The 26537-nt window shown below is 36.6% G+C and overlaps 1 protein-coding gene across 18 annotated transcripts in view; it reads right to left on the bottom strand.

The window, feature by feature from the left end:
• KDM6A (lysine demethylase 6A) overlaps positions 1 to 26537 on the bottom strand; it is a 148815-nt gene that overhangs the window by 95188 nt on the left and 27090 nt on the right. For all 18 annotated transcript variants that reach the window (XR_013774031.1, XR_013774032.1, XM_079304116.1 and 15 more), the window contains exons 3-4: positions 19356 to 19464; positions 7899 to 7948 (exon numbers count right to left, since the gene is read on the bottom strand). Coding sequence is in view for 16 of the 18 variants with exons in the window: in XM_079304116.1 (XP_079160242.1) it covers positions 7899 to 7948; positions 19356 to 19464 (159 nt within the window). In the remaining 2 variants the exon portion in view is untranslated. The remainder of the gene's footprint in view (positions 1 to 7898; positions 7949 to 19355; positions 19465 to 26537) is intronic.

Here is a 26537-nt window from a genome sequence, read left to right as displayed (position 1 = left end):
TTAAAAATCTGTTACTATGATGATGCTGTATCTGCTGTATTTCATTTTTCCCACTCTTTTTGTTGATCTCAGGATCAAAGTGAAGTTTCCACCAGAATTGCTCTCATCCACTGCACCTCCAAAACCTAATTATTACAGAAAATATACTCTCTTCTATTTTTCATCAGCATTTCAGTAAAAGACTTTGGTACTTGCGAGATCCTTTATTAGTGTAAACCCTTTTATTTTGTGGCAGTAAATTGTTTTACCATCATCTGCAGTAACAGCTACATACATTAAAAATCTTTGTTGTTTAATTACTGAGAGTGAAGTCTCAGTCATCTTAACTCACTCCTCCTCTCCCAGGGGCTGTCCAGCAAGGCACAAAGCTCAGTTTTACCACCTGAAGCCCTGCTACTGTCTTTTGCTCCACTCTAAACATCCCTGATTTTTATTATCTGTTTAACTAGCTCCCTGAGTGATCCTCAGGGCTTCACACTCCACTTTCTTAGTCCCTCCTCAAAACAGAGAATCATACTGGGCTTCTCACCTGAACTGTTAATGTCTTCCCTAGATTTTTCCTTTTTCTTTTATTTGTAATCTCTCCCAGTATGCCTGGTGAAATTATGACACAGAGGTTGCTGTTAGGGAAAAAGCTGGCAAAAGTCTCAGTTCTGATCTCTCACAATCCACTCTGGTATTATTATATATATACACCTTCCTCCCTTCTTCCCATATGCTCTCAGCCTTAAAGTTTGGGTCTTCTTTTCATTCTAATTCTCAGTAAGACCAGAAGTTTTCTTCCCCCACATCCTGCCATTCTTCCTTTTAGACACATTTTCCTCTTCCTCTTATTATTTCTTCAATTTCACTTGGCCATACAGTTTTTTCTCTCTTCAACCTTCCCCCTCTCCTTCTCTTCTTTTCTTTTTATGGACAGGATCACTTCCCATCCTGTATTATCACACACTATCAGACTCAGACTCTATTTCCAGACTGCTTTCCACAACAGTCTCCTGGAAAATGCTTATCCCCATTAAATCCCATAAAAATGCTTTTTATCTCCATTATGACGATCGACTCTCATCAGTATCTAAAAATTAGGACAAAATTATCTCTGTTTTTCATTTGCTGTTCCATAACACATCATGTCATCATCCTTGTCTCCCTCTCTCAGACTACAGCAGAAGTCTTGAAAGTATTATTTTTCAGTTGCATTTTATACCTTCACAGAACATAACCAGAATGTCTTCATCAAGATCTGTCAAGTGAAAGGACTGAAATCCAAAAACTTGTCTTAGTCAAAAAATGAGGGATGGTACAGAATTCCAGAATGCTTCACCAACAACCACTACTTTGTCAGGCAGAATTAAAGAGCATATAGAAGGTATTGTTAATATCTCCATGCTTCACAAAGACATTGAATATTTATTTAATTCCTGATTTTATTTTTCACTTTCTGATTCACCATTTCCTCTTTCTATTTATTCTATTCCTACCCCATCATTTTGATTTGCAAATACATCCTGAATTGCAGGTTTTTAATGTACCCATCTGTAGATCACTGCTATATCTCCCAGATCCTTTTGCAAGGTTTTCATCTCAGCAAACTTCACCTTCAGTGAGAATTTCTGAAACTTGCTTTCCTGATCAGTTTTTCTCAATATTTCTCTGATTAATCATCTCTGATCAAATGGATTCTTTCTGCTTTTTCTGTAGGTACTCTGTGTTGCTATGGGGCAATAATTTCTGTAATTTTAAAATGTTGCTCTCTGAGGATCCTTAAGGGGAAATTTATGTCTTTATACAGAATAACCATTGTATTTTTAAAAAAGTTTCAAAAACCTAAAGGCTTGAATAAAAAGCAGTGTCCACAAATTATACTATTTCTCCAACTTATGTTCCAGGGTGTCTATTCCAGCCATTTCTACTGATCCCATACAACTGCACTGTTTCAATTAATCCAAGCATTTATATCTAATTAAAAAATAATGAAATTTTTTATTAACTCTGTTTAAAAACTGCTTGTTTTTTTGAGTTTATTGGAGAAAATAAAACAGTTGTGAGTCAATGAAGTGGAAAATTGCTGTCTTATAAAGGATCTCAAAGGTGCAAAATGTTCTCTTATTTGCTGTTATCAGTATGTCTAGTAATTGCTTTTTGTCCAACTGTTTATAAAGGGAGAAACAGACTTACAGTCTGGAGAAAGAGACAGCAATACAGACAAAAGTAAAGAATAATATTATTTTTAAATTATTTTTCTACTTCATAGCATTAAGAAAACATACCAAAAAATGTAGAGGGACTAAAAAAAGCTGCATAAAGCAATTAAAACAAGCAACAGGTCACATTTTAAAACTAACATCCGTGGTCTTTAGTTACTTTAGCTCTTTGGAACAAAAAAGCCTTTCCACTAATTACAAGGGTTTTAGCCATAAGCTTCAGAAATTTCTACATAGCTCTAATTATGGAACAGTGCTTTACAATATTACCTGGCACTCAAATAGACTTTAGATCAACATAAAAAGGAGTGTTATAAAATTGCTTTCTGCAACAAACCAACAACAGCACAGACTGAGATCACATCTCTCTTCCATGATTAGCACCCACATACAACTGAATTTTCCTCTGACATTTGGATTTCTGAAGAGAATTTCAAGTTGGTAGATTTTGGTGGATTTTTGTTTTTTGTTTGTTTGCTTTTCTAGTTTAGTTTTCGGAGGTTTTTTCTCTGTACAGTTTTGGATTCTTCTCTGTTTTGTAAAGATTATCTGAGAAAAGTGAGGAGAAATTCATATACATATAGCCATAATTTTATTTTCAACAATAACTTAAGAAATAAAAATTAAAAATGGTAAAAATTCAGACAGTAATCCATTCTACTGTCCAGTAAATACAGGCAGGGGACACTAAACAGGTGCTTTCCAGAACTAAACTAACATCTCATCTTGCTGCAAAATTGCAAGATTTACTTCCCCCTCTTCAATTTCTCTATTTTTTCTTAACTAGACCATCCAGTGTTCTACAGTATAGCCTTGCAACTGTAAATTCAGTTTGCACCACATTTGCACTCAGATGTTCTTAAAATGCACTGTAACATAGAACTAGGTATTTGAAAACTCCTCCTGGGGTTTACCAAACCTCTGATGCTTTCACCTTGTCCACATAAATGAAATCTTTATTAAAAAGAAGGGTGATTAAGGCCATTTTCATAAAATGATAACGAGTTCCTGACAGATTTACTTTCCTTTCTAGGCAACTTTCCAGCAAAAGTCAACAGCTAACAAGAATTCTATATCTGAATTCATGTTGGAGGATATAACTCACTAATTAAGTGTTCCTTAAACATTTCAAGGAACATTCAGACTTTCTGACTGATCCACTCCAAGCACTGTTTGATAAAGAGATACTACAGTTGAGTGTTGCTGAATAAATTGAGGTCTCTTTTCTTTCTCAGGCTTCCTCAATCCAAGTTCTAGCATCCTATTCCACAATAAAGTCTTCCTTTAAAAAGAAATAAGTAATTTTCACAGTAACATCCAACATTTTAAGATGCATTCCAAATGCTGTGCTTTGTCAATCCTTCAACTTATTCACATATGGATAGAAATGTTCAAGTACCTGTGTACCCTCTGTTACTCTGATAAAACACAATTTTTTATTAAAAAGCTTAAGCCATCAGGATGCTATTCTTTGATGAATTAACACAGAATAATGGACTTCAGCAGCGCTGTTCTCATGTTCCTCATAATTTGTCTACAATCTGCTGGGTTTAACACTTCAAAAAATCTTCATGTTCATTCCCCAAGCACAGAGATGTCCCTAATAGATGTTCAAACACTTCAGAGAATCAGAATGAAGGAATTTGCTACTCCCTAACACAGCTGTACCAAAATGTTTGATTCATCCAAAGGCACACAATTCCTAACTGACAATATGTGAATGTTCCCCTACCTGCAAAGGCCACAAACACTCTTTAATCAAGATTATCAAACCAGACAAGGGCTGCAGCAGCAGTGCCATGCCTAAGCAGAGATCTAATCTAAAAACTGGATAACCAGGCTCTTCTCTCAGAACTCTCTCAGGAATCTCTCTAGTGAGCACTGATGCCTCTTGGAGCCCAGATCTGTGGAATAGGGTTTCTAGATCTCCCCTGTCCTGGACAACCATGTCAGTGCAAGAGATCCAGGTATTTTATACACTTACACTCCATTCACTCATGCAATGGAACTTCTCTAGGACAGTCCTACTCAACCTCAGGTATTATATAAAAGAGTTCACTATGATCAAGTCCATTATAATACAACCACGAGATGATTAAAATAACTTCCTACAGGTGCCAGATATCTGCCATCATGTTTGGATAAAATCAGGAATATCATACTCTTTGCTGAGCTTCTAATGCTGCCTCCTCAGAATATGTCAAAACTGATAATCATGGCAGACATTTACACTTGATATCTTTATTCTCCCAGGAGCATCAACATCTACAAACTGCAGTTCTAGCTGTTGTCTCTCTCTCCTGAACTGCCCTTTGTATCCGTTCATCCCCCACAGTCCTCCTCACCTCCCCCAACATGTTGACACAGGAGAGTTTTAAAAAGAAATCAGAATGAAGTACATTGCACAGAAGGGAGATTTATTTTAGCATAGGCACATAAGAAACATTGAGAGAACTACTTGAATGCAAGAATGAAAGTCAGATCGGCTTTTGTCCAAGTTGAGATATTTACTTCACAACATTTCAGGTCAAATGAATTTTCTTAAATGCAGAGTTAAGGTATCACAGTGCCTTTGTTGTCAAAAATTGCAGAAACTCTATTTTGCAGGACATTTTACACTGTGAGCACCAAAAGATTACAGCAAAAAATCATCTATTGAGGAATATGTATGCAACCCAACACCTTCAAAACTATCCATACATGTAGTTCTTTGAAAGGAAATAATATCTCATCAGCACAGAGGGAGTATTGATCTGGTAAATGGCAAAATACAGCATCTCCCTAACCTTTCACCTTCACTCCTGTCACTAGAGTATATATCCAGAATATATTTTCTAAAGTGTTTTTTCCTTCTCTTTTTGTTCCATATGATCAACACAATGCTTACTGTAATAGCAACAAAACAACCCATGCATCAAATTTTGACAGAAAACAACCTGGTTGTTTCAGACCAGACCATCAGAAAAATCTATGAAAATTCAGACCATCAGAAAAATCTATTGGAGAAAAAAAAAGACAGTAAAATGCCTTTTTGATGAAAGGAAATATAGACTGCGTATCATGAAATGAACAATGCATGAAAATAATGCTCAATTACCAACCTCATGCAACTCTAAAAATACAAAGTAGCAGAGAGCAAAAATAGTGTATAAAAGGAGGCCAAACTACACCCAAAGCAATCTGAAAACACTCAATTCTGTAACTTCTCTCTTTAAAAAATTCAAAGCAAATAGAGGACACTTATTTCAACCACATAAACTTGCACTGCATGACAGTTTGTAATTTCAGATAATCTGCCCAAGTTTATAAGGCTGTTCCTGTCTGACTTCAGACCTGCCTTATATAATAACCTTCATGTGATTCAGCACTTTCCAGTTCCCCAGATATCTCACAGAGCTCACAAATATCACCCTTCCTTCACACCCTTCTGTCTCTTCCTTTCTTTACCATCACAAATTCCAACAACTGAACTGATGACATCCAGCCCTATAAAAACTAAAAACTTTTTTAAAATTCCCCAACAGTAAAATAAGGATATATGACTGGGGTTTTTACCATCTGTATCTCTTTGGGAAAAAAAAAAAAAATCACCAAGTAGAACAAAACAGCATAAAAGTGTGACCAAAAATACACCATAAACTTGCTATTCCTGACTAAATGGGTTCTTACAGATACAGCATTTAGGATGACAAGAAACAATAAATCCTCTCAGTTGGAGGGACAAAGGGAAGGTCTTTCTCTAGACCTAACCCAGGTATCTTACCAATGCCAATTCCAGAATAGTATCATCATTATATATTAATGAGATTAAATATGATCCACCTGTGATTTTAACCACTTTCAGTAAAAAAGTTAATAGATGAAAAATGGTTTTGGACTGTTTCAGGCTCTTTTTAGTGAATATCAAAATTAGCAAAATTTCCTAAGATTATAGGAAAAGAACCACTTTGGGCTATACATTTTTAACCCCTCTTCCAAGCTGGAGAAAAAATACTGGTTTTTTGGTTTCTTCTTCTTCTTGTAGGGTTGGATTTTTAATTTGTACAACTTTAAATGTTCTTTTGTCAACTGCAAACAATGCTCTCATGTATGCAACTGGAACTGCTCAAAATAATCTCTGCCTGATAAAATTCAGGAGATATATACAAGAAACAGGTGTGTTAAAATATCACACATTGTACACAAACAGGGATTTTATTGCTATCAGTGCTCTTGAGATGAAACTGTCAGAGTTTACATACATTTATTTTAACTGCAGATAATGTTCTGACCCAATAGAAATATATATATATAATCCATCTATATATGAAAACAACCTATACCTATAGAAATACATGTATTATCATTTACATTCCACCCTGAACTCTGAAAATGCAGGGCAAATAACTTAGTAATCACCTATCACTTATTTTAATAATGAGCCTTTGGAATAAAAACCAGAAAAAATAATTCCAGTCATAAACTATTCTGACATGCTTAACGTGAAAGAGTGCAAAAAACAGAGAGTATAACAATTGATTTCTAATTAATTGATCAATTTCAACATTTATTTGCAACAATCTTTAAAGCAGCTCTCCAAGAGCACGTAAGAATTGACTCACGTTTTTATAGTTGCAATTTTAAAACTGCAGAATTACTTCTAGAATATCTCCTTCAATTCCAAAATGGCTCAGTGAAATATGGCACTTGCTCAACTCCTGCTGGAGAAGGGGCTTTAACAAGGAAATACCAAAAATTTCCCTGGGATCCTCCAACTGGAGTTCTCCTTTATCTGCTATAAAACACTTATTCCAGTTCACTCATCCACCCTTAATTTACCCTGCCTTTCTGTCCATCCTGTGCCCAAATGGGAGATGCTGCCACAGTGTTTTTCAGAGCATTGTTACAATCCCTACAAATGCAAAGAACACACAAAATCCTGGTTCTCTAATGCCTGGTTCTCTATGTGGTACCAAGAGCTCTTCAGGAGCCCTCCCTATATGAAAGATGCATTTATCCACATTTAAAGGAAACCAGCTGCTTAAGACCACACAAGTATCTGAGGTGTTATGTGCTTTCCTGCACCACTGTCAGGAGCTTCAAATTATTCCATGGGACAATATACCAGGGCTGACTATTTCTGACAATGCCATTGTAAGAATTTTTTCCATTTTATTCATCTGAAGTCACGATACCTCTACACACAGACACAATACCTCCACTTACAGACAAGGCAGCTACACTAACAGGATCTGTTCCTATCTGACATAAGAATGGTATTTAAAATACTGAAAAGGACTTGAAACAATTTGGTGTCTGTGGAAACAAAAAGCAACCAGAGAACATTTTTCCTATTCCCAGTCCAACGCCTGCGCAGCAGCTTTCAAGTGGTTCTGCTGCTCTCCATACACACATCCAAATATCTGTGCTGCAAAAAAAACCTGGAATAATGGATAAGGATGGTAAAAAATATTATTTAAAGCTTCTCAGCTTAATTAAACTGCCTTCTCAATACATGAAATAAAGACTGACTTTCACTGAATTTTATAATGAATTGCATATATAGGTGAACTTTTAATTTAAGACTCAGTAAGTATGCCAAAAAGTAATTGCAGGTAGATGCTCCAAACTAATATTGAACAGAATCTACTTTAAAATTTTGAACATTTACAGCAACACATTAAAAAAAAAAAGAAATAAAAAAGTGCTTATACAGACCTTCCAGTAGTCAGATTGTAAACTGTAGTACCTCTGGTATGCAGATAATGCTGTAACAAAGAAAAAAAGAAAAATGAATGTTCAATTTGTTTTGTTTCATTTTCTTTGAAGAAAAAGATAGAAATCCTTAGGAGTCACAATACACAACATTAAAATGATAAATGGTTTAATAAAAGTAACACTGCCATGATAAGTACACTGTTGTGGGCAATGCATTCCTTAAGATTATAATTTTGTTTTATGAAATGTCAACCCAAAAGAATATTTATTATTAATCTTACAAATGTAAATCAAGCAATATTTTAAAGAAACCTATAACAAAGAAATAACATGAAATTTTGGGATTTTCATCCTGGACAAAGCTATTCTAAGATTTAAAAATTTAATCATGTAGCTCATTTACCACACTCCCTGATGCCCTGTAATTTCTGAAGAACTGGTGAGGAGGGACATACAAAGAGAAATCAATTTCACATGGCCTTTCATTCTGTGAAACAAAAGCAAGCAGAAAAAAAAATAAAAGCTTGCATTTTGTTCAACAGCCATGGCCAAGACTAACCTAGAAATCAGTGCTAAGAAGAACTCTGTCCAACAGAATATTATTTCTACTTAGCAACCAATTTCTCCAATCACTATTCCTGCAACTCTCTTCCTCACTAAAAATCCTGGTTGATTCATCTTGCCCTTGGGCTAGCAGGCCACCTCGGACTAGAACACAAACAGGCTTTGCTTTTTTCTAAGAATACAAATAGGAACCATCAAAAATGAAACATTTTAAGTAAAGATTCACTCAGTAACACAAAGATACTGATTTTTCAAGTGTTTGCTCCCTAAGATTTAAGAACAGAAAATACGCAATGTGTGGAAACCAAACAACAAAAGAAGAAAACTCCAGCTTTGAAAAACCATAAGCACTAAACAGATTAAGACAGAAGAACAACATGTACTTTATTTTAGGTGCAGGTTCATTTCCTGCAAGCACCATGGATAAACCATGTCCATAAATGTTATCACCCTTCAATGCCTGTCTTGCACACTCATTTTTGTAATTTGACAGAAGTTCTTGTGCTTAAGTGAAATAAGAACACACACACAATGATAAAGACACAGAACCTCTGCACTAATCTGCCTGTAGAGACTCACAACCTTTATATGTAAATATGTAAATCCTGATCCATGCCCATGAGGTGCCCCTCCCCACCAAAATCTTGTGAGGCCATTTTCTAATTTTGATGTTCTAAACTGTGATTTATTTAGATGCCAAGGTTAGAAAAAAAACAAACTTAGAAAAACCACTCGTTAACCACACATTATTAACATGCAATATATTTAAAATGCTTTCAAATGCAACTCAGACAAACAAAATCACTTAAAAAATCGAATCTTTCACAATTTAAGAATACAATTCTTCCTCCAACTTCCCCCAAAAAAATGGTACAAACTGAAGGATATGACTTCAGTCTAACAATATAAGTTGAAGAATGTTAAGCACATTCTAGTCACATTCTGTAATTATGTTTTAAAGGATTTCCACCATAAGACAAAATCACACCCTACTCCCTCCCAAAAGTCCTCCTAGATTCAAGTTCTCCCAGGCACCATTAATAAGTTTGCAACAAAAAGGAATAATTATCTTCTGAACATGCTTTCCCCAAAAGGAACATGCACAAGCACTATGAGCCAGTTTTGTAATGCATCACATCCAAAATAAAAGGAGTTGGTTTTCCTTTTACTCAAGCAGTACCTATCCCAATTTTAATGGTTAAAAGTACACTCCAATGCTCAGGCCAATAGTATGCAAGATTCAAGAAACTGAGAACTTTTTGTAAACTTATTTTTTTTTAAGTAACTACTGCAATCAACTATACAGGGGATATGGATAAAAGATGAAAAGAACATTAAATACAATGTTAAGGATTTATACTGGGAAAATAAAAGGGAGAACATTTTCACTGTAGCTGTTAAAAATGTAGGAAGCACCCACATGAGAATGTCCATTAAAAAGAAGAGGTGGAATATGCTTACCTATAGCAGTTAAAGCACTGCTAGTAAGCTTATAAAATGTCAACAGTAATAAAAAATACATAAACAGAAGAACTTAAAGGGAAAGAATAGGAAAAAAGAAAGCAAGAAGAAATTTGCCCTGAAAAATCCTAGCACCTCCATTTAACATAGGGAAGTTATAACAAAAGGAATCTTTTGCACCATAACATTTTGCCCCCTTTTTTTTAAGAAAAAAAAGATGTCTGGCTGTGATTTTCTTTTCTACCTCTTCCATTCTTCAATAAAGTTCAGCATCTTCCCACAGGAACAGCTGAAGTGATCATTTAATGTGCCAAGCTCAGCTTCAATTAAAAACAAGCACATGGGAAGCGTGGACTGCTGAAGTCTATTTATGTTTATATGATAAGAAAATAAGGACTCCATCCCAAGGAGCCACATTTCTCTTCCAGAGGAACAGAGGGCACTTCAGTCTTCCTCAGTGTCTGTAGTGCCCAATCCTCCTGGGGGATACAGAAACCCCCAGGCTCCAGCCTGTTCTAGGTATCAGTATTCTCTTTCTACTTAGCTTTGTGCAGATTAATTGCTAAAATTCTCATATTTCTGCTAAAAATGTGTAAGGATGCATCACAGAGGGTTCCCCTAACCCACAGCTAAATGACCCATTCCTGCTCAGGAAAGACAGACAACTAAAAATGTTACTATGCGCAATTTCAATATTATCCAGTGCCCAGCTGATAGTAAGTTACCTGTGAAATCTGATTTCAGCCCCTTTTATAACTACACTGAACATCTATACTCAACATCTGCTTCATGAGCACTCAAGCTCTGCTGAAAAGGATTCAAGGAAAAGAAAAACAGGAAAAAAATATTCATGAAAATGTTCTTTTTGCCAGAGCCCACATTAAATATTCCTAATCAAGCATACCCCCAGCAAGAATTTTGCATATAAGACACCAGAAATCAAATTATGAAAGCAAGATTTTTGGAAAAACTGAATCAATCTAGATATAAAGGAAAATATGAACCATAAATTTTGAACCCTATCATATTTCACAGTCCCTGAGTGGGTCACCAGTAAGCAAATATTTATCCTAAATTTTATGGTGTAGAAATTAGTAACTTATCTAAAACCTGTACTGTGGTACTACAAATAACTTCTCCCTTAAATTAACTATGTATCTACAGGAAATAAGTGCAAATCCCTCAAAATAAAAACTTCATTCTAAAAATAAGAAAAAAAAGAGCAACTGAATCTGCAGAGCCACAAGAATTTTACATAAGTCCCTATCTGTAACACAGGGTGTGCCTTATCAGTGTTATGATTCTGACTATAGGATGATATTCCCTGGTATATTAAAAAGTAAAAAATACCAGTTACTTGGGTCATGCAGCACATTAGTATTATTAAAAAAAAGCCAAACCAAGAACAAACAAAAATGAACAACAACAAAAAAACACCCTAACACTAAAGGCTGAAATATCATTTTGTACCTTTACTTTTCATCCAAGACCGGTCATTCCAAAGTCAGACAATTTTTGTCACAAAAAGGTTCTATCAACTACTGCCCCTCTTTCAACCCCATTTCAATTATGATGTTCTTGTTAAACATTATAAAATGAATGTTTTGAAATCACTCTTAGGCACAGCAGGATTCTGCAGACAATCTTTTGATTAGGAACTTACTTTCCAGCTTTTTCAATTTAGAAGTTTGCCACTGAAATTCTTACACATATGGAATTGTATAAAGACAATAAAGGACATAAAAACTTTTCTCTCTGCATGTGAAACACTCATGAGCATCCAAAAAATGCATGACTGGACTCAAAGAACAGGAATGAGTGTCAGCAGGACAATGCCTCTTGCCTCACTCTCAACTATATTTTATAGTCAACCACAGAAAACTCTTAAAAGCACAAAACTGACAGACCACATTCAGATACCTAAAATAACACTCAACAATTACTAAAAGAAGTGTTCAGTTACCTATTCAGTTCAGTTTCCATCCTCCCGTCCTTTATTTAATTTCTACTTTTTGAGTTTATGCTCTTGCTATGAACACCTCTCTCCAAAACCTGGCCATGTATATTATTTTCCTAACAGGTCATCCTTGTGATCACGTTCTTGAAAACCCTGTGAGAATGGCAGATCCAGCACTTTCCACCCTCCCCAGAGGAGGGGACATGTATACCCCAAAGCTATGCATAGCTTTTCAAATCAACCACCATCAGCTGTATTGCTTGATGAAAATAAGATGTTTACCTGAAACAGCTCTGAAAAGCAAAACACCACCTACCTTTCTAAAAGAATTGCAACCACTGAACAGTAAGTGAGGCTCCTCCTCAGCTCAGGCTCGTTTCACAGTCTGTCTGTAAACCTCAGCACCTTGTGCAGAGCTGACCCTCAGTGAGTTGACACATTTGGAGTCCACTGGTTTCCTCTTGCAGGTTTTTAGTCATCCACAACTACCCACTTTGCAATATGTATGGTTACTTTAACCCTGACAGACTTTATTATGTGCCCCTAAGTGTTTGCTTTCCTCTCCTGCTATGATAGGACCAATGGACACATCAGAAGCAGAATATGGGTAACAGTTGTTCCTTATTCCCCCCTGTTTAAGATTCCTTGGTATCATACAGAGAATAAAAAATTTGACTTAATTATATGTGGTTCTAGGATTTATTTTTTTTTATATCTACTTAATTCCACAAGATGTTGGCAAAACTTAGTTTTAGTCGTAAGATAAGACAATCTTTCTTTGTATCCAGAATCTAAATGCTTGACCTAAACAAACAAGGAAGGTGACAGTGGGGAGGAAAAATGTCTAGACTGACTGACAACCACCCATTTGTCACCTTTAGCACATTTCCATCACAAATGATGCAGTGACAGAGGATGGCTTTTATGATCTGCTCTAACAAACTTACTTTATGACACTTTATAACTTAAGAGGCCTTCAAAGTGATGAAAACATGGAGCAGTTTGAGTATTTTAGTGCTTGAGTAAGAAGAAAGTGAACTACATACTAACACCATCTAGTGGCATCTTGCAAGGCTAAATGTGACTAACACAAATTTTTGGCTTACTGAACTTAGAAACATCAAGCTTTAATTTGACAACATAGCCTGAAAAGGAAACTTCAATACAAACCAAAGTTCCATTTAGAAAACAATACGTTTTCTAAAACATAATTCTTTTTAATTCAATGTTTAAACAAGCACTTAGTGTTTATCTCATGTGAAAGCTAATAGTAAAATAGAAAATTAGCTTAAGAAGTGTACAAGGGAAGCTTCAAAAGAGAACATCTCTTGATTCAAACCTGACTGCTTCCAGAAAAAAAATCTTCATTAAACACCTAAGAGATATTTGCAGGTTACAGAAACAGCTTATATATAGTTCAGGTTTTATCCATCATGGTGTTTTAACCCTTCAAGATAAAAACTGCTCTGCCATAAAATTAAAGACATCAAAAGGTGAGAAAATTCCAAGGCTCGGCCAATAGAACTGACTTTGCTGGGCAAACACTGGCTGGATGGTGTTCAGAGATGTTCAGGTTCAGGGAGTGGTGGGAAATGGAATTACATCCAGGGCTCAGTGTGGGGGGGTCACTTAGGTTTGATATTTTCATCAACAACCTGTACAAGGGGACCCAGGGCTGAGTTCAACAGGGCCAAGTGCCAGGTCCTGCAATTGGGTCCAGGCTGGGGAAAGAGGGGCTGGAAAGTGATGGTGGGAAAGGCCCTGGAATGGTGTCACCAGCTGGACAGACCTGAGCCAGAGAGCCAGGGAGGCCAATGGCACTGGCCTGGACCAGCAATGGTGTGGCCAGCAGGACTGGGCACATCTCAAATCCTGTGTCCATTCTGGGGCCCCTCAGGACAAGCAGGACAGTGAGGTGCTGGAACATGTTCAGAGCAGGACAATGGAGCTGGGGAAAGACCTGGAGCACAAATCTGATGAGGAGCAGTTGAGAGCAGGGGAGTGTTTAGCCTGGTAAAAAGAAAAAGGTGCTTGGGGAACTCTTCTTGCTGCCTTCTACAAACTACCTGGAAGGCAGCTTAGTGAGGTGAGGTGTCCACCTGGCTCTGCTTCCAAGCAGCAAGTCTTGACAGGACAAACAAAATGGCCTCAAGTTGTACCAGGAGAGATACAGACCAGATATTTCAAAATTTTTCTTCGTGACAGGGTTGTCAGACCTTGGCACAGGCTGCCCAGGGAAGAGGTGCAGCCACCATGCCTGGAGGCATTTTACAGACACAAAAATGTGTTTCAGGGGGACACGGTTCAGTGGTGGCCTTGGCAGTGCTGAGTGAATGGTTGGACTGGGTTATCTGAAAAGTCTTTTCCAACTTCCATGATTCTACATTTCTGTAATAACCCAAAAATTGTGGAAGTGAGAACAGCAGAATGCCACTCAGGTCTTTTGTTTTAAGGCCTCAGGCAGATGCTGCTCTCTGTTTCCTCCAGAGATTTGTACTGAAAGAACCAAAGAGACAATCAAAGAAGCCTGAAGCATGTCTTTGTTTTAACATAGAATGAAGGCTGACACACAAAAGCAACATAAGCATAGATTTAAGACAGAAAAATCATCAAATAGTCCTCTAAGAAATTTTATTAACAACTCCACATCCTCATCTGAAAATGTAATGCAGCAGCAAAGTGGTGTGAAGCCCACAGTCCCATAAAGTATTAAATGTGAAAGATAGACAAGAGTTTTGCAAGAAGTTAACAGTTACAGAAATTTTTCAGATCTTGAACTCTGTGAAGTCTTAAAATATTGAGAATCAGTGAAGGAGTCTCATCAAGCTCAATAATCCTCCCAGAGTATATTACACAAAAAGGACTTTTAACAATTTAGTGCTTATTTAGAACACTGTCCAAAGTGTTCAAATTTTCAGACAACCAGTCAAAAACATGGCCCTGGGATGTTTTATAATAAAACTGTTGACTGCTAACTTCTGCCCCACATACATACAATTTACAAAGAACATTTTAATATTCTAAGTTTCCTTCTTTCTACAGAAATTTCACATAATGGTTTAAACTACCTGAAATTAACCACCCAAAATTTATCTTATCTTCAGAATTCTGTTAAACAACTGTAAATAGAAGCAACTCGAATTTTACCAGTTAGTACCAGTTACAAACAACAAAATAAAAACCTTAAACCTAAACATCACAATTTTTTGAAACAGCCATCTCTTCCTCGACTCATTCAAACTATTTAATTCATTCTAGTTCTTCAGGACTCATCAGTAAAACAAGACAGCCCAGCAGGAATCAGCACAATCCTATCCATGCTGAAAAATTCTTCCTTATATTTTATAAAATTACCACTACTACCCTGCACCTCAGAGAGCACAGCAAATGAAAATGCTTCCCAATAACAATACTTCCTTTCAAATTCCTGAAAGACGTTAACCACCACAGAGAAATTCCCTACAGAGCTGGAATTTTAAGTACAAAGGAACACATTGAATTTGGGAGTTTCTCACAATCAAACAACTTTACAAAAGAATGATCAGAAAGTGTTTAAATTTTGGGTTTAGGTTGCAGCCTAATAGAAGAGCTGCTCAAATAACATTATGGGGGGGGGTTCAGTACTGCTTTAAATTTTAGATTGATTACTAAAAAAATGCCCCCATAACTAACAAACACTATCTTCTAAATTACTTAAAATGTTTTCATATTAGTATTTTTGACAAAGCAGTCACCATCTATAATCAAAATAAATACTGCTAAAACTGAACATTTCTGAACATTTAAAAATGAGACTACCACTTGAGTACAACAATAAGAATTATTTCAATACAATACTTATTGTACTTTTAGTAACTATGGCACAAATAATTTCATGTTTTTCTCTAATCATTCATTCATTAACTGCATTTTCTACTTCCAGGAATTTTGCTTAGAGCAAATTCAAGGAGACAAATTATTAAAGTGCATCTCCATTTGTGCCACTGTGAGCTGTCCTCCAAGTCACAGACTGAACACAGTCAATGCATGTGACCCTTCTGCAAAACACAGATCCCTAAGGAAAACACAGATGATGTCAATCCACGAGCTCATTAAAGAACTGTCAATTAGAACTCAAGTCTGCTAGAACTCAAACCTTAAAACATCACTATGTGCCCTCCTTACTGCTTATGGAAACCAGCCAGTTATGGGGGGAACGTGTGTTTCTTTGAAGACCAGAGGACAATAATTTGGTAAAAAACTTGTCTGTCCCAAGGAATCCAGTAGCAAACCATGCACAGGTTCACACCACGAGTCCCAGCTGGATTCAGAATCCTCCCAGCATCCAAAGGCCTCCATGACAACCCATCCACCTCCTCCAGCAAAACCTCAAGGCTGAGGTTTCACATTCTGGGGCAAGTGCACAGCATTTTTGTGCAGGGTAATTTTTCAGCTGGATCAGTTCCCCACACAGCTGCAGGCTCAGCTGTGCCAGCACAAAGAAAGCAGACATGGGACAGGGATGCCACTCAGAGCCTGCCCAGGAAACAGAGGTTTGGGAACCTCTGAAACAACCCAACAGCTGGGGAATAGCTGCCTTGTCAAAAAAGAAAGGAGGAACAATCAGATTAGAGTTAAGACAATTCTACTGAGGAAATGAAATAGTTTTCACCAAGAGGAGTCAATGTTCCCACTTGAGGAAATCCCAAAGCTGAATTCTGGTTAGTCATGATCAATACAATGAAAGAGCACAGAACCCACCCTGAATATGCAGGCAAAGCCAAAACCAATCCATCTGCAATCTTGGTGATCAGTGTCTCACTGCATTCAAAATCTGAAAAAAGGCTGATCCTTGCACAGGATCTTTTCCTAACAGCAGCAGAGTGCTGCTAACACATCAACTCCATTCCATGACTAAAACCCTTTAGCTGACATTTAATAGGTTACATTAAAAAAATAAAGTTAAATAGACTTCAGCATCAGACATCAGCTTACTGCACATTTAAAGGTGATACCCTCTGAGTACATGCAGCAAGGGCAGGATTAGCCCCAATAATGTGAGTTTCAATGATAAACCTGCCATGACTTTTCCCCCAAGATCCCTCTTACAGTGTGTAAGTCCCAATTCTTACAAAGAAATGACCTAGAGTCTCAGTACATTCAGAAGAAGATACTAGCTACATCAAAACACCAAAAGCATACAACAAAATGCACCCAGCTGCATGATCCTTCACTGCCAGTATGTCTGTGAAAAAAATGAGACAGACCTAAAGAGAAGAAATGACCAATGTGAAACCCACATCTGTCACCCCAGCATTGCTTCATCTTCATCACTAATCCCAGTTCTACTGTCACAATTTGTTCTACACTGCACAAACTTCATTGCAAACATTTTTAACCAAACACTATTACTTCTGTCTTTATAAAAAACACTTCATTCTTTATGTACATAAGGTGGTTGCATTTATTGAGGATATTTAATTAAGTAACAGGCTTTTAAGGGAAAAGGAAATTGTGGAGCATTATATATGCTGTTGTCTTGTAATATTTCATTAATTCCATCCAACCTATTAAAAACACTGACTTTGTCCATGACTCAATTCAGACTACACAGATTTTTGGTTGTGAAGACCATGCTCCTTCAGCATTTTACACTTCTGGAACTTCAGGACTTAAAATCTGAGTAAAATATACATTAGTGATGTCAAAATATTCTGAACTCTTTACTTTTTTGTTCTAAATTATATAACATTTAACTACAAAGCAACTAGAATATATGATAATTAAAGTAACAAAATTTGTATCATGTAATGAGATTTATTTTTACTTTGTAATGGAACACAAGCATTCTACTTCTTTCAAATAGCAGTAGTAGATTAGTTATAGAACACCTATGACTTTCTGCATTGAGGGTAATAGCTTTACAGTCTTTGGTACTAGAGTTCAAAAACTGCAGAGAACATGTCCCTCATTTAATTTAAAAACCCCTTTAACTTCCCTTTCTACATTAATGTTGTGGGGTTTGTGCTGGTTAAATTGCCAGGGCACCCAGCAGATTGATTTATTTATTGTTATGGTTTCTTTGTTATGTTTTGTTTATTTTAAAAATTCCTTCAGTATTTTAACTACTACTATACTTCTTTGAAAATACAGACACATTTTTTTTAATACTCCATAACTAACAAGGTTTTTTGTCTTCTTGAGGCTTTTTTCACGATTGAGATGTGACTTTAAATAGGCATCTTAGAAAGTATTAAGTACTTTAATTCAGATTTTTAATGGCTTAATATTTCTTCTCACATTGTTGTGCTAATCTCTTTTACAGTTCTGGAGAACTGATATTTTCAACCATCAATTGGATTTTTTATGCTTGTTTTTAAAACCATGCACAGAGTACAGGGCAGATGCTCCATCAGTAAACCCTGCCTCTGATCCACAGCAACACCTGGTCCTGTCACTCTTAACTGTTATCAACTCAAAAGCAGAGTTAATACGGGTCAGTCTGTAATCCTGGGCTGTTTCTGCTAAGTAAAATATATCCAGAAGGTCACACTGCATTCACACCTAGCTGTGTTAGAGTTATGAGAAAGAGTGGTGTAAGTCTTTTTGCAGAGGGCTTGGCAGAATTTGCTTAAAACAAAATGAAAGCACCAAAGGATCAGACTATTCTTCACTGAATTTAGAGACAGCATACTGCCATGTCCCCTGTTTTCCCATGCCTCTGGACTTGGAAATGGTTATGTTGGTTTGGTTATGTCCCACTCATTGGATGGGATGGGGTGTAAGAAAGATGCCTCCATCACCCAAACCCTTCTGAATTTACAGACTGAATTTAGATACCTGCAAATTCCTTCTGAGCAACATCAAATCTACACATTTCTCACTTTAGGAATGAAGGTCTCAGAAAGCCAGACCTACAGACACTGCTTCAAGCAGCCTGAGTCACCAAGCAGTGCTGCAGTTGTAACTCATCTCCCTGTTCCTGCATCCCAAGGGAACTGCAAACCATTCTTTGTGTTTGGAAAAAGGCATGAGGTGGGAGCACACATTTTCAGGGTGGGGGTGTTGTTTGTTTCCCTATACAAACAGAACTGCACTCATGTTCAAATTAAAAAGCAATGACAATGAAAAAAGATGTCCCATGGAAAAAAAAAAAGCAAATGTTCTAACCTGCTCTCATTCTCACTCCCCACAATCACTGAAAGGCAGGCAGCCATCAGACATGGCCTGTCAGCCAACCTCATATTTACATCTGAACACAGGAGGGTTTTAGTTAGGTTTTTCTTTTTCATTAAAAACAAACAAACAAACAAAACAACAAGGAAGAATAAAATTGTTTTTGTAAAGACATCACCAGACTCGATTTTTTTATGGGCTCTGAAATGCAGTACAAACCAAGAAAACAGTGACTTAGCCCAATATTTTTCACTGTTGTGTCACCTACACTAAAGAACAACTCCCCAAGGACATTTATCAAAAGAATTAAAAATTCTTACCTTTTGGATAATCTTCCAACAAGAGATTGAAGTGACCTAACTGACAAAAGAAATCAGACTCGACCTTTCCTTCAGCTTTCAAAATTAGCGATTCATAGCAGCGAACAGCCTGGGAAAAAGAAATACAAGATTTTCAAAATTCTGTATTTTACCAAAGCAAATAATCTATTTTCTGAGAAATAATACAGGTTTTTATTAGCCTGAAAGATGAGGCCTACAAACACTCTCAATAATAATGTCAGCATCACTTTTCAAAGAAGAATGTAGCATTTAAGAACAGATTTGGAAGCTCCACTTCACTGATTCTAATGCAAATTGACAACAAACGAAAAACAGAAATTTTCTCTGGTTTATCTGTGGAGATTCGATTTCCTCAACACAAAACAAACCTCTAACTTTCATGACAATTTTTAATTTTAAAATCAATGAAATGCAAAAGGATTGATTTCACTCTTTCCAATCTGCAAGAAAGAAACCTCTCTGACTTTATTCTCATTGTGTTGCTTTTTTCCCCCTAAAGAAATCATTTTTCTTTTGTTATTTCACTCATTTTTGCTAAATCAAATACACTATCTCAACATGTTTGCTCATGAAATTTGTACAAACTTCATATGTGCTTCCCATGATCTGATTCTTTTCACATCTATCATGTCATAAAATAATTTACTTCCTTCTACTGCACACTAAGAAAAGCTAAAGTCAGAAATGTAAATCCAATCAGAAATTAGTTTCAGTTTGAGAACAACCACCCCAGAAGTTTTTAAGTGATACACACAGAAGCAAAGAATGATCTGTGCTATGAACACATTTTTAACAACTGGACTGACACCTATTCACTGTAATTACCATGATCTTTAACCTATTACATCTTTAATTCACGACCCTATTTACACTTTGGGAATGAGTAAATAAATAAATAAATAAATAAAATCACTTTCCCAACTTTTGGAACTTATTAGCCCTTGAATTGAAGCAGTTGAACAAACTTCAGTAGGAGTGAAGGTCCTTCACACCAGCACAGCTCTCAAAAGCCAGACAGACTTCCAACAAATTCTAATTCCAGCTGGTTAATCTATGACTTTCACCTGTTTAGGGTTTATGTTTCAAATGTGGTTGCAATTATGAACTCCTTGATTTTATTACATCACAGTAATCAAAAACCTTGGGTCCCTTCCAACTCTGCATATTTCACGATTCTGTGAAATGAGGACCTTTCTTAAGAGATTTTATTAAAACTTGATATTCAAAGAGGAGGGGAAGAAATCAAGACAAATATTTAAAGCAGTAGCCTTGCCCATGTTTATAATCTACTTTGAGTACACTTTTATTAATCATCAAAAGGAGAAACACCAAAAATAAAATGAGGAAATGTTAGGAAATAGTTAAAACACATCTGTGGAGAACCCACTTACTGATCTAATCTCTTCTAAACTGGGTTGCAATTTGTACCCCAAGACTGAGGTGTATCACTTCTTTTATATTTTCACCTCCTTCCAAGCCCAGAAAATCCTGATTTTATAGCTGTTTTCAGAGGCAAAGTTCCTATGAATCAAAACAAAGCTATGATGCTACAGAACTGCAGGTGTACATGTGGTAACAAAATGATTTAATAAAACATGAAATATATTTACATAAATTTAAAGTACATATTTCAAACTGTAGCTATTTGGCTGTCTTCTAAAGATACCAAATTTAGATGTATATTTGCCCTCTGCCTCAAATCTTCTGCACAACTTTTCCTTCATGTGCTGCAAGCTCTGCCCTAGCAAACTGCAGTGATAGGACTGCAATTCTTTTCACCATGGATCAAATCTACAACTCCTTTAATTTTATTCCCATCACTATAAATACCTCTTGCAGTCAGTCAAGTCTCCATCAAAAGAATATCATCCCTAAAATCAGAAGCAAAGCACAGAAGTCTAAAGTACATTTCTTAAGATTACTAATTTTTTATGTACTGACTCTTAATATCAGGTTCACCAGCTGAACCCATCTGCCAATATCTTAGTGCAGAACCTTGTTTCTGGCACTGTGCTTCCTCTCACCACTTTTGGTCTCATCTCTGGATCTGTACAAATGATAAAATTCTTCATGGTGTCCCCTAACATTACTGTTACACATTGATTTGTAGATAGGCTTCCCTTTTTCTGATGATTTGCAATACTCACTGCAGCTGCTGAAGAAAACAGTCATTTTGATATTTTCTTAAATTGGTATTCTGCCTTTTGCAATTCAGAGCATACAGGAACTGCCACCACAACAGGCAGCCTACAATAAACTACCTTAGCTTCCTCTCTAGTATTTATTTCCAGAATTAGGCTACAGGTGTTTAAAGAGGACTTGACTTTATGAACAAATGTAACAGGATTTTTCTGTACAGATGTTCAGGGAAATTACACATCACACGCACTTTAACATTTAAGTGTTTGGGGACCCTCAGTGTTCCCACAGCCCTTTTTAAGTAAATCCTCATTAAAGGACATATCATACAGTGTTTGTAGTAGCAGGGATGTAAAAAACTATGCCCAAGCCTTTCACACAGCTCAGAGCAATTCTCAACAAGACAGATTTTCCCTTTATGTTAGAACTCAAACTGAAGATACTGCTAAGCCATCTCACTGATGCCAGCACAAGGCAAGGCTAAGACACCAGAACTTCCCCTTTCAGCCACAGTTAACTGTAAGTTATCTGTTCCTGTAAGAGTAATTCAATTACACCACTAAAGCAAACCCTCTCTGCTGACCTCTAAATGGTTTGCAACATAACCAGCAACACACTCCTGTTTACACAAACTTAACTCAGGAAGGTTGTTTGAAATAATTTTTTTTTAAAATTCTTCCAGCACATTCTAATGCAATGAAACAGAAACTGAAAGCAAGAGTTATTTCCTCGGTGGGAACACCAAGTCACATCCTGGGTCTCTGCAGGAAGAGCAGGTTGGTCACTCTGTGGCTCTTGCTCTTCCCAGCACTCAGGGCAGAGTCACCAGCAAAGACTTGCCCAACTCTGGTTTTGGTCAAGAAACCGCCTCCCCCACCAGACCCATCACAAAGATCTTCAGAATGTACCAAGTACTTTTCTGCACAGGTAAGAATTTGTCTCTATTGAATGAATGGATGTAAAAGGGAGGTTACAACAACACAGATCTGTATATGTTTTCTTGGAAGGATCAATCAGAAGATCTCATTTTAGTGGTTCTTTAACTGCAAAGGCCACCTATGGCACTACTTGTGCAACCCATTTAAATTATCCTGAGACACTAGGAATTCTAAGGAAGTTAAAAACCCCTGAGGTTTTTAAGCACTGTTATTTCTCCATACTGTATGGATCTGTAAGTGCATTCAATAGAGTCAGCCTTGAGAATTGCCAGTATTGACAAATTAACAAGAAAGAAAAAGACCCTGAAATGAAAAAGAAGATTGCTACACAACATCGGACACTTCCTTCCCTTTGTTCAAGACTACAAGAAGATAAAAGGGAAACCTGCAGAATTTAGGAACTTGGCAAAATAATTGCCTGCAGCTGCTTTGCAGTGTGGCAACCAGACCAGAAGCAGCAACCAATGCAGGAATGGCTGCAGGAAAAGAAACTGGCTCATAGGACACTAAAACAGTAACAACATTCACGTTGTTTGAATGGCCACCTTCAACTGAAGTAATACAGAACTGTCACACAAATTCCCTCTCATAACATCATAGTTCCTGACTGGGGGTGTCCTGATTGCCCAGACTCAAATATCAATTTTTAGGACACCTTTAAATACTGTAGAGTGAAGAAAAAGGTTTGGTGTATTTACCAACTCACAAAAGCCAGCAAAATTCATTCCAAAAAGGAGGAAGTAATTCTAGAATCACCTTTAAAATGTATTACCAGACCCTTGTGTGTTCCCTATTTATCATTCCAATGGATAAGGAACAAGATTCTTTTTTCCACCATGGTTTTAAAACCATTCCCTTCTTACACTCACAAAAAACCAACCAAACAAAACCAACCCCATAAATTAAATGTCGATTTTGGTCACTATTAATACAATGCCATTTAATGAAGCAAACACCCTAGAGTTGAGAATATACCATAACAAAATAAATAAATATCCCCAAACCAAACAAATTTAACTGATAAATCCAAGACATAAAACCAGAATTCTAAAATTTGTATACAGGAGTCATAGAAACATTACAGCTCTGCATTATAAAGAAAAGTAACAATGTTATTTCTACTTCAATTAATATAAAGGGGAAAAACTTTATCATTATCATTGGTTGCAATTGTTTTCATTTTACAGCACAAATTCAAACTATTCTTAAACAACTGTACTAAATAATAGAGAAAAAAAAATCAATACAGCTTGTTCAGACTGTTTCTGAAGAAGATAATGTGATGTTATCCTTTCTGAATCATGACAAGCGTGACTGATCAAAATGAAACTTAGCAGGGCTAAATGGCCAAACATGACAAAATATTAACTATTAATTCTTTAATGCATTAATGATATGAAAATGGAGGAGTACACTGAGTCAGCAAATTTTTACTTAAAGCAGGAAAAATACCTGGCAACTACAGGGAACCAAAAAGCCAGCAATCTGATTTGTTAGCATGGCAACAACCGGCAGTAACAGAGTGAAAGAAATTACTTGAATTTTACTGGGTAATAAATTAACTGCTCGAGAAAAAACACAGCATTTCAATGAAGACAATATAGTGTAAAATCACAAATTCAAAGCCTCAAGAAGTTCCTAAAACCTTCAATTTAACAACATAAAACACTATTGTATATGTAGACAAGCTAGGGGAGGGTGACAATACTGAAGAGTCGCTGCTTCTCTTTCTTGTGCCTCCAGTGACTCAACTGGATGGGCTTTGTGAGCAGGTAATGAGAACACAGATTCCACATGAAAATTGGAGAGGGAAACATCAGCAGCCTCTTGACAAACAAAATACACACTACAGTAATGGTTAGAAACAGAATGTTAATTAGCTCATATTTTATCCTTCTGGAAAATAAAGGAACTCCAAGGTCAGTATTGGCCACTGAGGTGACAATCACACATTCACCACTGCTCGGACCAAGGGGCACCTACAGACCAGGAAAGCACAAGTGTCTGCTGGGCTCCTTCTCCCTCCCTCAGGCCCACTGAGGAGCCACTGAAAAGTTTATTTTCTCATCCCCTCCTCTTTTCGACAATTCACCAAAACGCACATGTGATTTGGTAACAACAATGACAACAATTTGTTACCGCCCAGAGAAACTCCCGGTGAAGTTCCAGCTCTGCAGCAACGGGGGTGTGAGCAGGGCTGGAATCAGCTGAGCACACAGAACAAAAGACAAGCCTGAATTCTTCAGAAGGTAAAACTATTTTTCCCCTATCAGTGACTGGCTAGATACACTTCACCTTCTGAGCTGCAGATGATTTACAAGAACATCTCATTTACTTCTGCAGAGAAAAGCACACCATTCTTATTTGCCTGAAGATAACCCAGATTAATGCAGCAGATCCTCCACTGAAGGCTCTCATATTATGTATTGGCACAATATCCTTAACTTCCTTTACTTTCTTATTCAATAGCAATTCCCACTACAGCTTTCAAAGCTTCTTTATATGCTCTGTCTTTGCGATGCTCATATTCTGTTATGAAATTTCTCTCTCAATTTCGCACGTTTATTCTCCTTGTATTTCATGTATGGACTCCATTATTTCAGAAGCCTCAGAAAGAGTGCTGAAAGTACAGCTTGCTGGACACAAACATGCTCAGAGCCCAAAACATTTAGGCCTCAAGAAGGAAAAACATGAACTGGTCTCTGCAGTAACTTTGTTCTCCCAGGATTTTTACGGCATATTGGAATGTTACAAGCTTATTCTAGTCTGCTAGCAACACTTAGGATCAAAGTCTTTATCATTTCAGGGACAATTAGTATAGAACAACAGAAACTGAACCTCCTCAAACATTTCTCAAGAAATCTACCATCAATTTTGGCTAATCTATTTTCTTATGACAAATGCTTCATGAAACAGGATACAAGAATAAACAGTGCAGGCAATAAAGAAAAGCAGCTGCACACACGAGATACATGCACAGCCTGATGGCCACAACTGAGATGAATTTTCTTTAAAAGCCACTACTGTAGTCTAAGACTTATGTGCTTCCAGATTATACTGAAGATGTAAATATATTTTTTGTTCAAATAATGTCTATGGTAGATGAGATATTACATAGTAAGCAGCAGAAGTAAGGTCAAGGTTGCTAAGCTTACAAGGGAAAATTAACATGAACTCAATTATCGTTGAAAACTGAGGGATATTGCTTCATAAAAAGCACAGAACTGCAGAACAGAATACAAAACAGAATACATGCAAATCAATGATTAAATGGAGAAAAGTGACATTTTAGCAGAGATTAAAAAACCCAACTTGCCTCCCCTGAATACAGAATACTTGCAAGACATTCTTGACAAGGGTTTTCTGTCAGACAGATGCAAACTCAATAGTTTACATATTAAAAATACTTTACATACATAAAATGCAGGAAGCTTAGTCCTTTGCAGCTGACAGTGTCCATAACCAAGTGGATTTTATGAAAAGTTTTTTGACTGGAGCTCATGTGGTGAATCACTCTGCATTAAATCTGAGTCCACCTGGAGGATGCAATCCTCTCGTTATTTCTCTTAAATAAAGTCAAACCTACAAATATCAATGTCTATGTACAAACACACACCTACATCATTTCTAGAAATTCTAAATTATTAGCAAACAGAATCATATCCCTCCTCTCCCTAAAAATATTTCATAATCAGGCAACTCCAAAGATTATGGCAGATTTTATACAGAACTTCATAATTCAAATTCCTTTCTAGTTAATCTTTACCAAAAAAAACTAAACAAATGCAAGCAACTTTCTTTATTTTCAAGTGGCAGTAGATTTTTCATAGGCAATTGGAACATCTTTTTGGCTATTTTTACCACAGTAAGTCTATTTCAAGTAGAATTGCAGCACCTTAATTTAGCAATTGTTCAAGCTCATTAACAGTTCACCACACACTAAAATTTAATACCACTAAATCTGATTTTATTCTAGCAATTCTCACCTATACCAACACAGAACATCACAAATGAGGTGTGGCATGTCATACTTCAGAACATTTAGAAGCTAACACTGAAAGACAAACTTATCTTTTTTTTTTAA

The sequence above is a fragment of the Erithacus rubecula genome (assembly GCF_903797595.1).
Source record: "Erithacus rubecula genome assembly, chromosome: 1".
Lineage (NCBI taxonomy): Eukaryota > Metazoa > Chordata > Aves > Passeriformes > Muscicapidae > Erithacus > Erithacus rubecula.
Note: the sequence above shows the minus strand (reverse complement) of the source record. Positions and strands in the feature narration are given on the sequence as shown.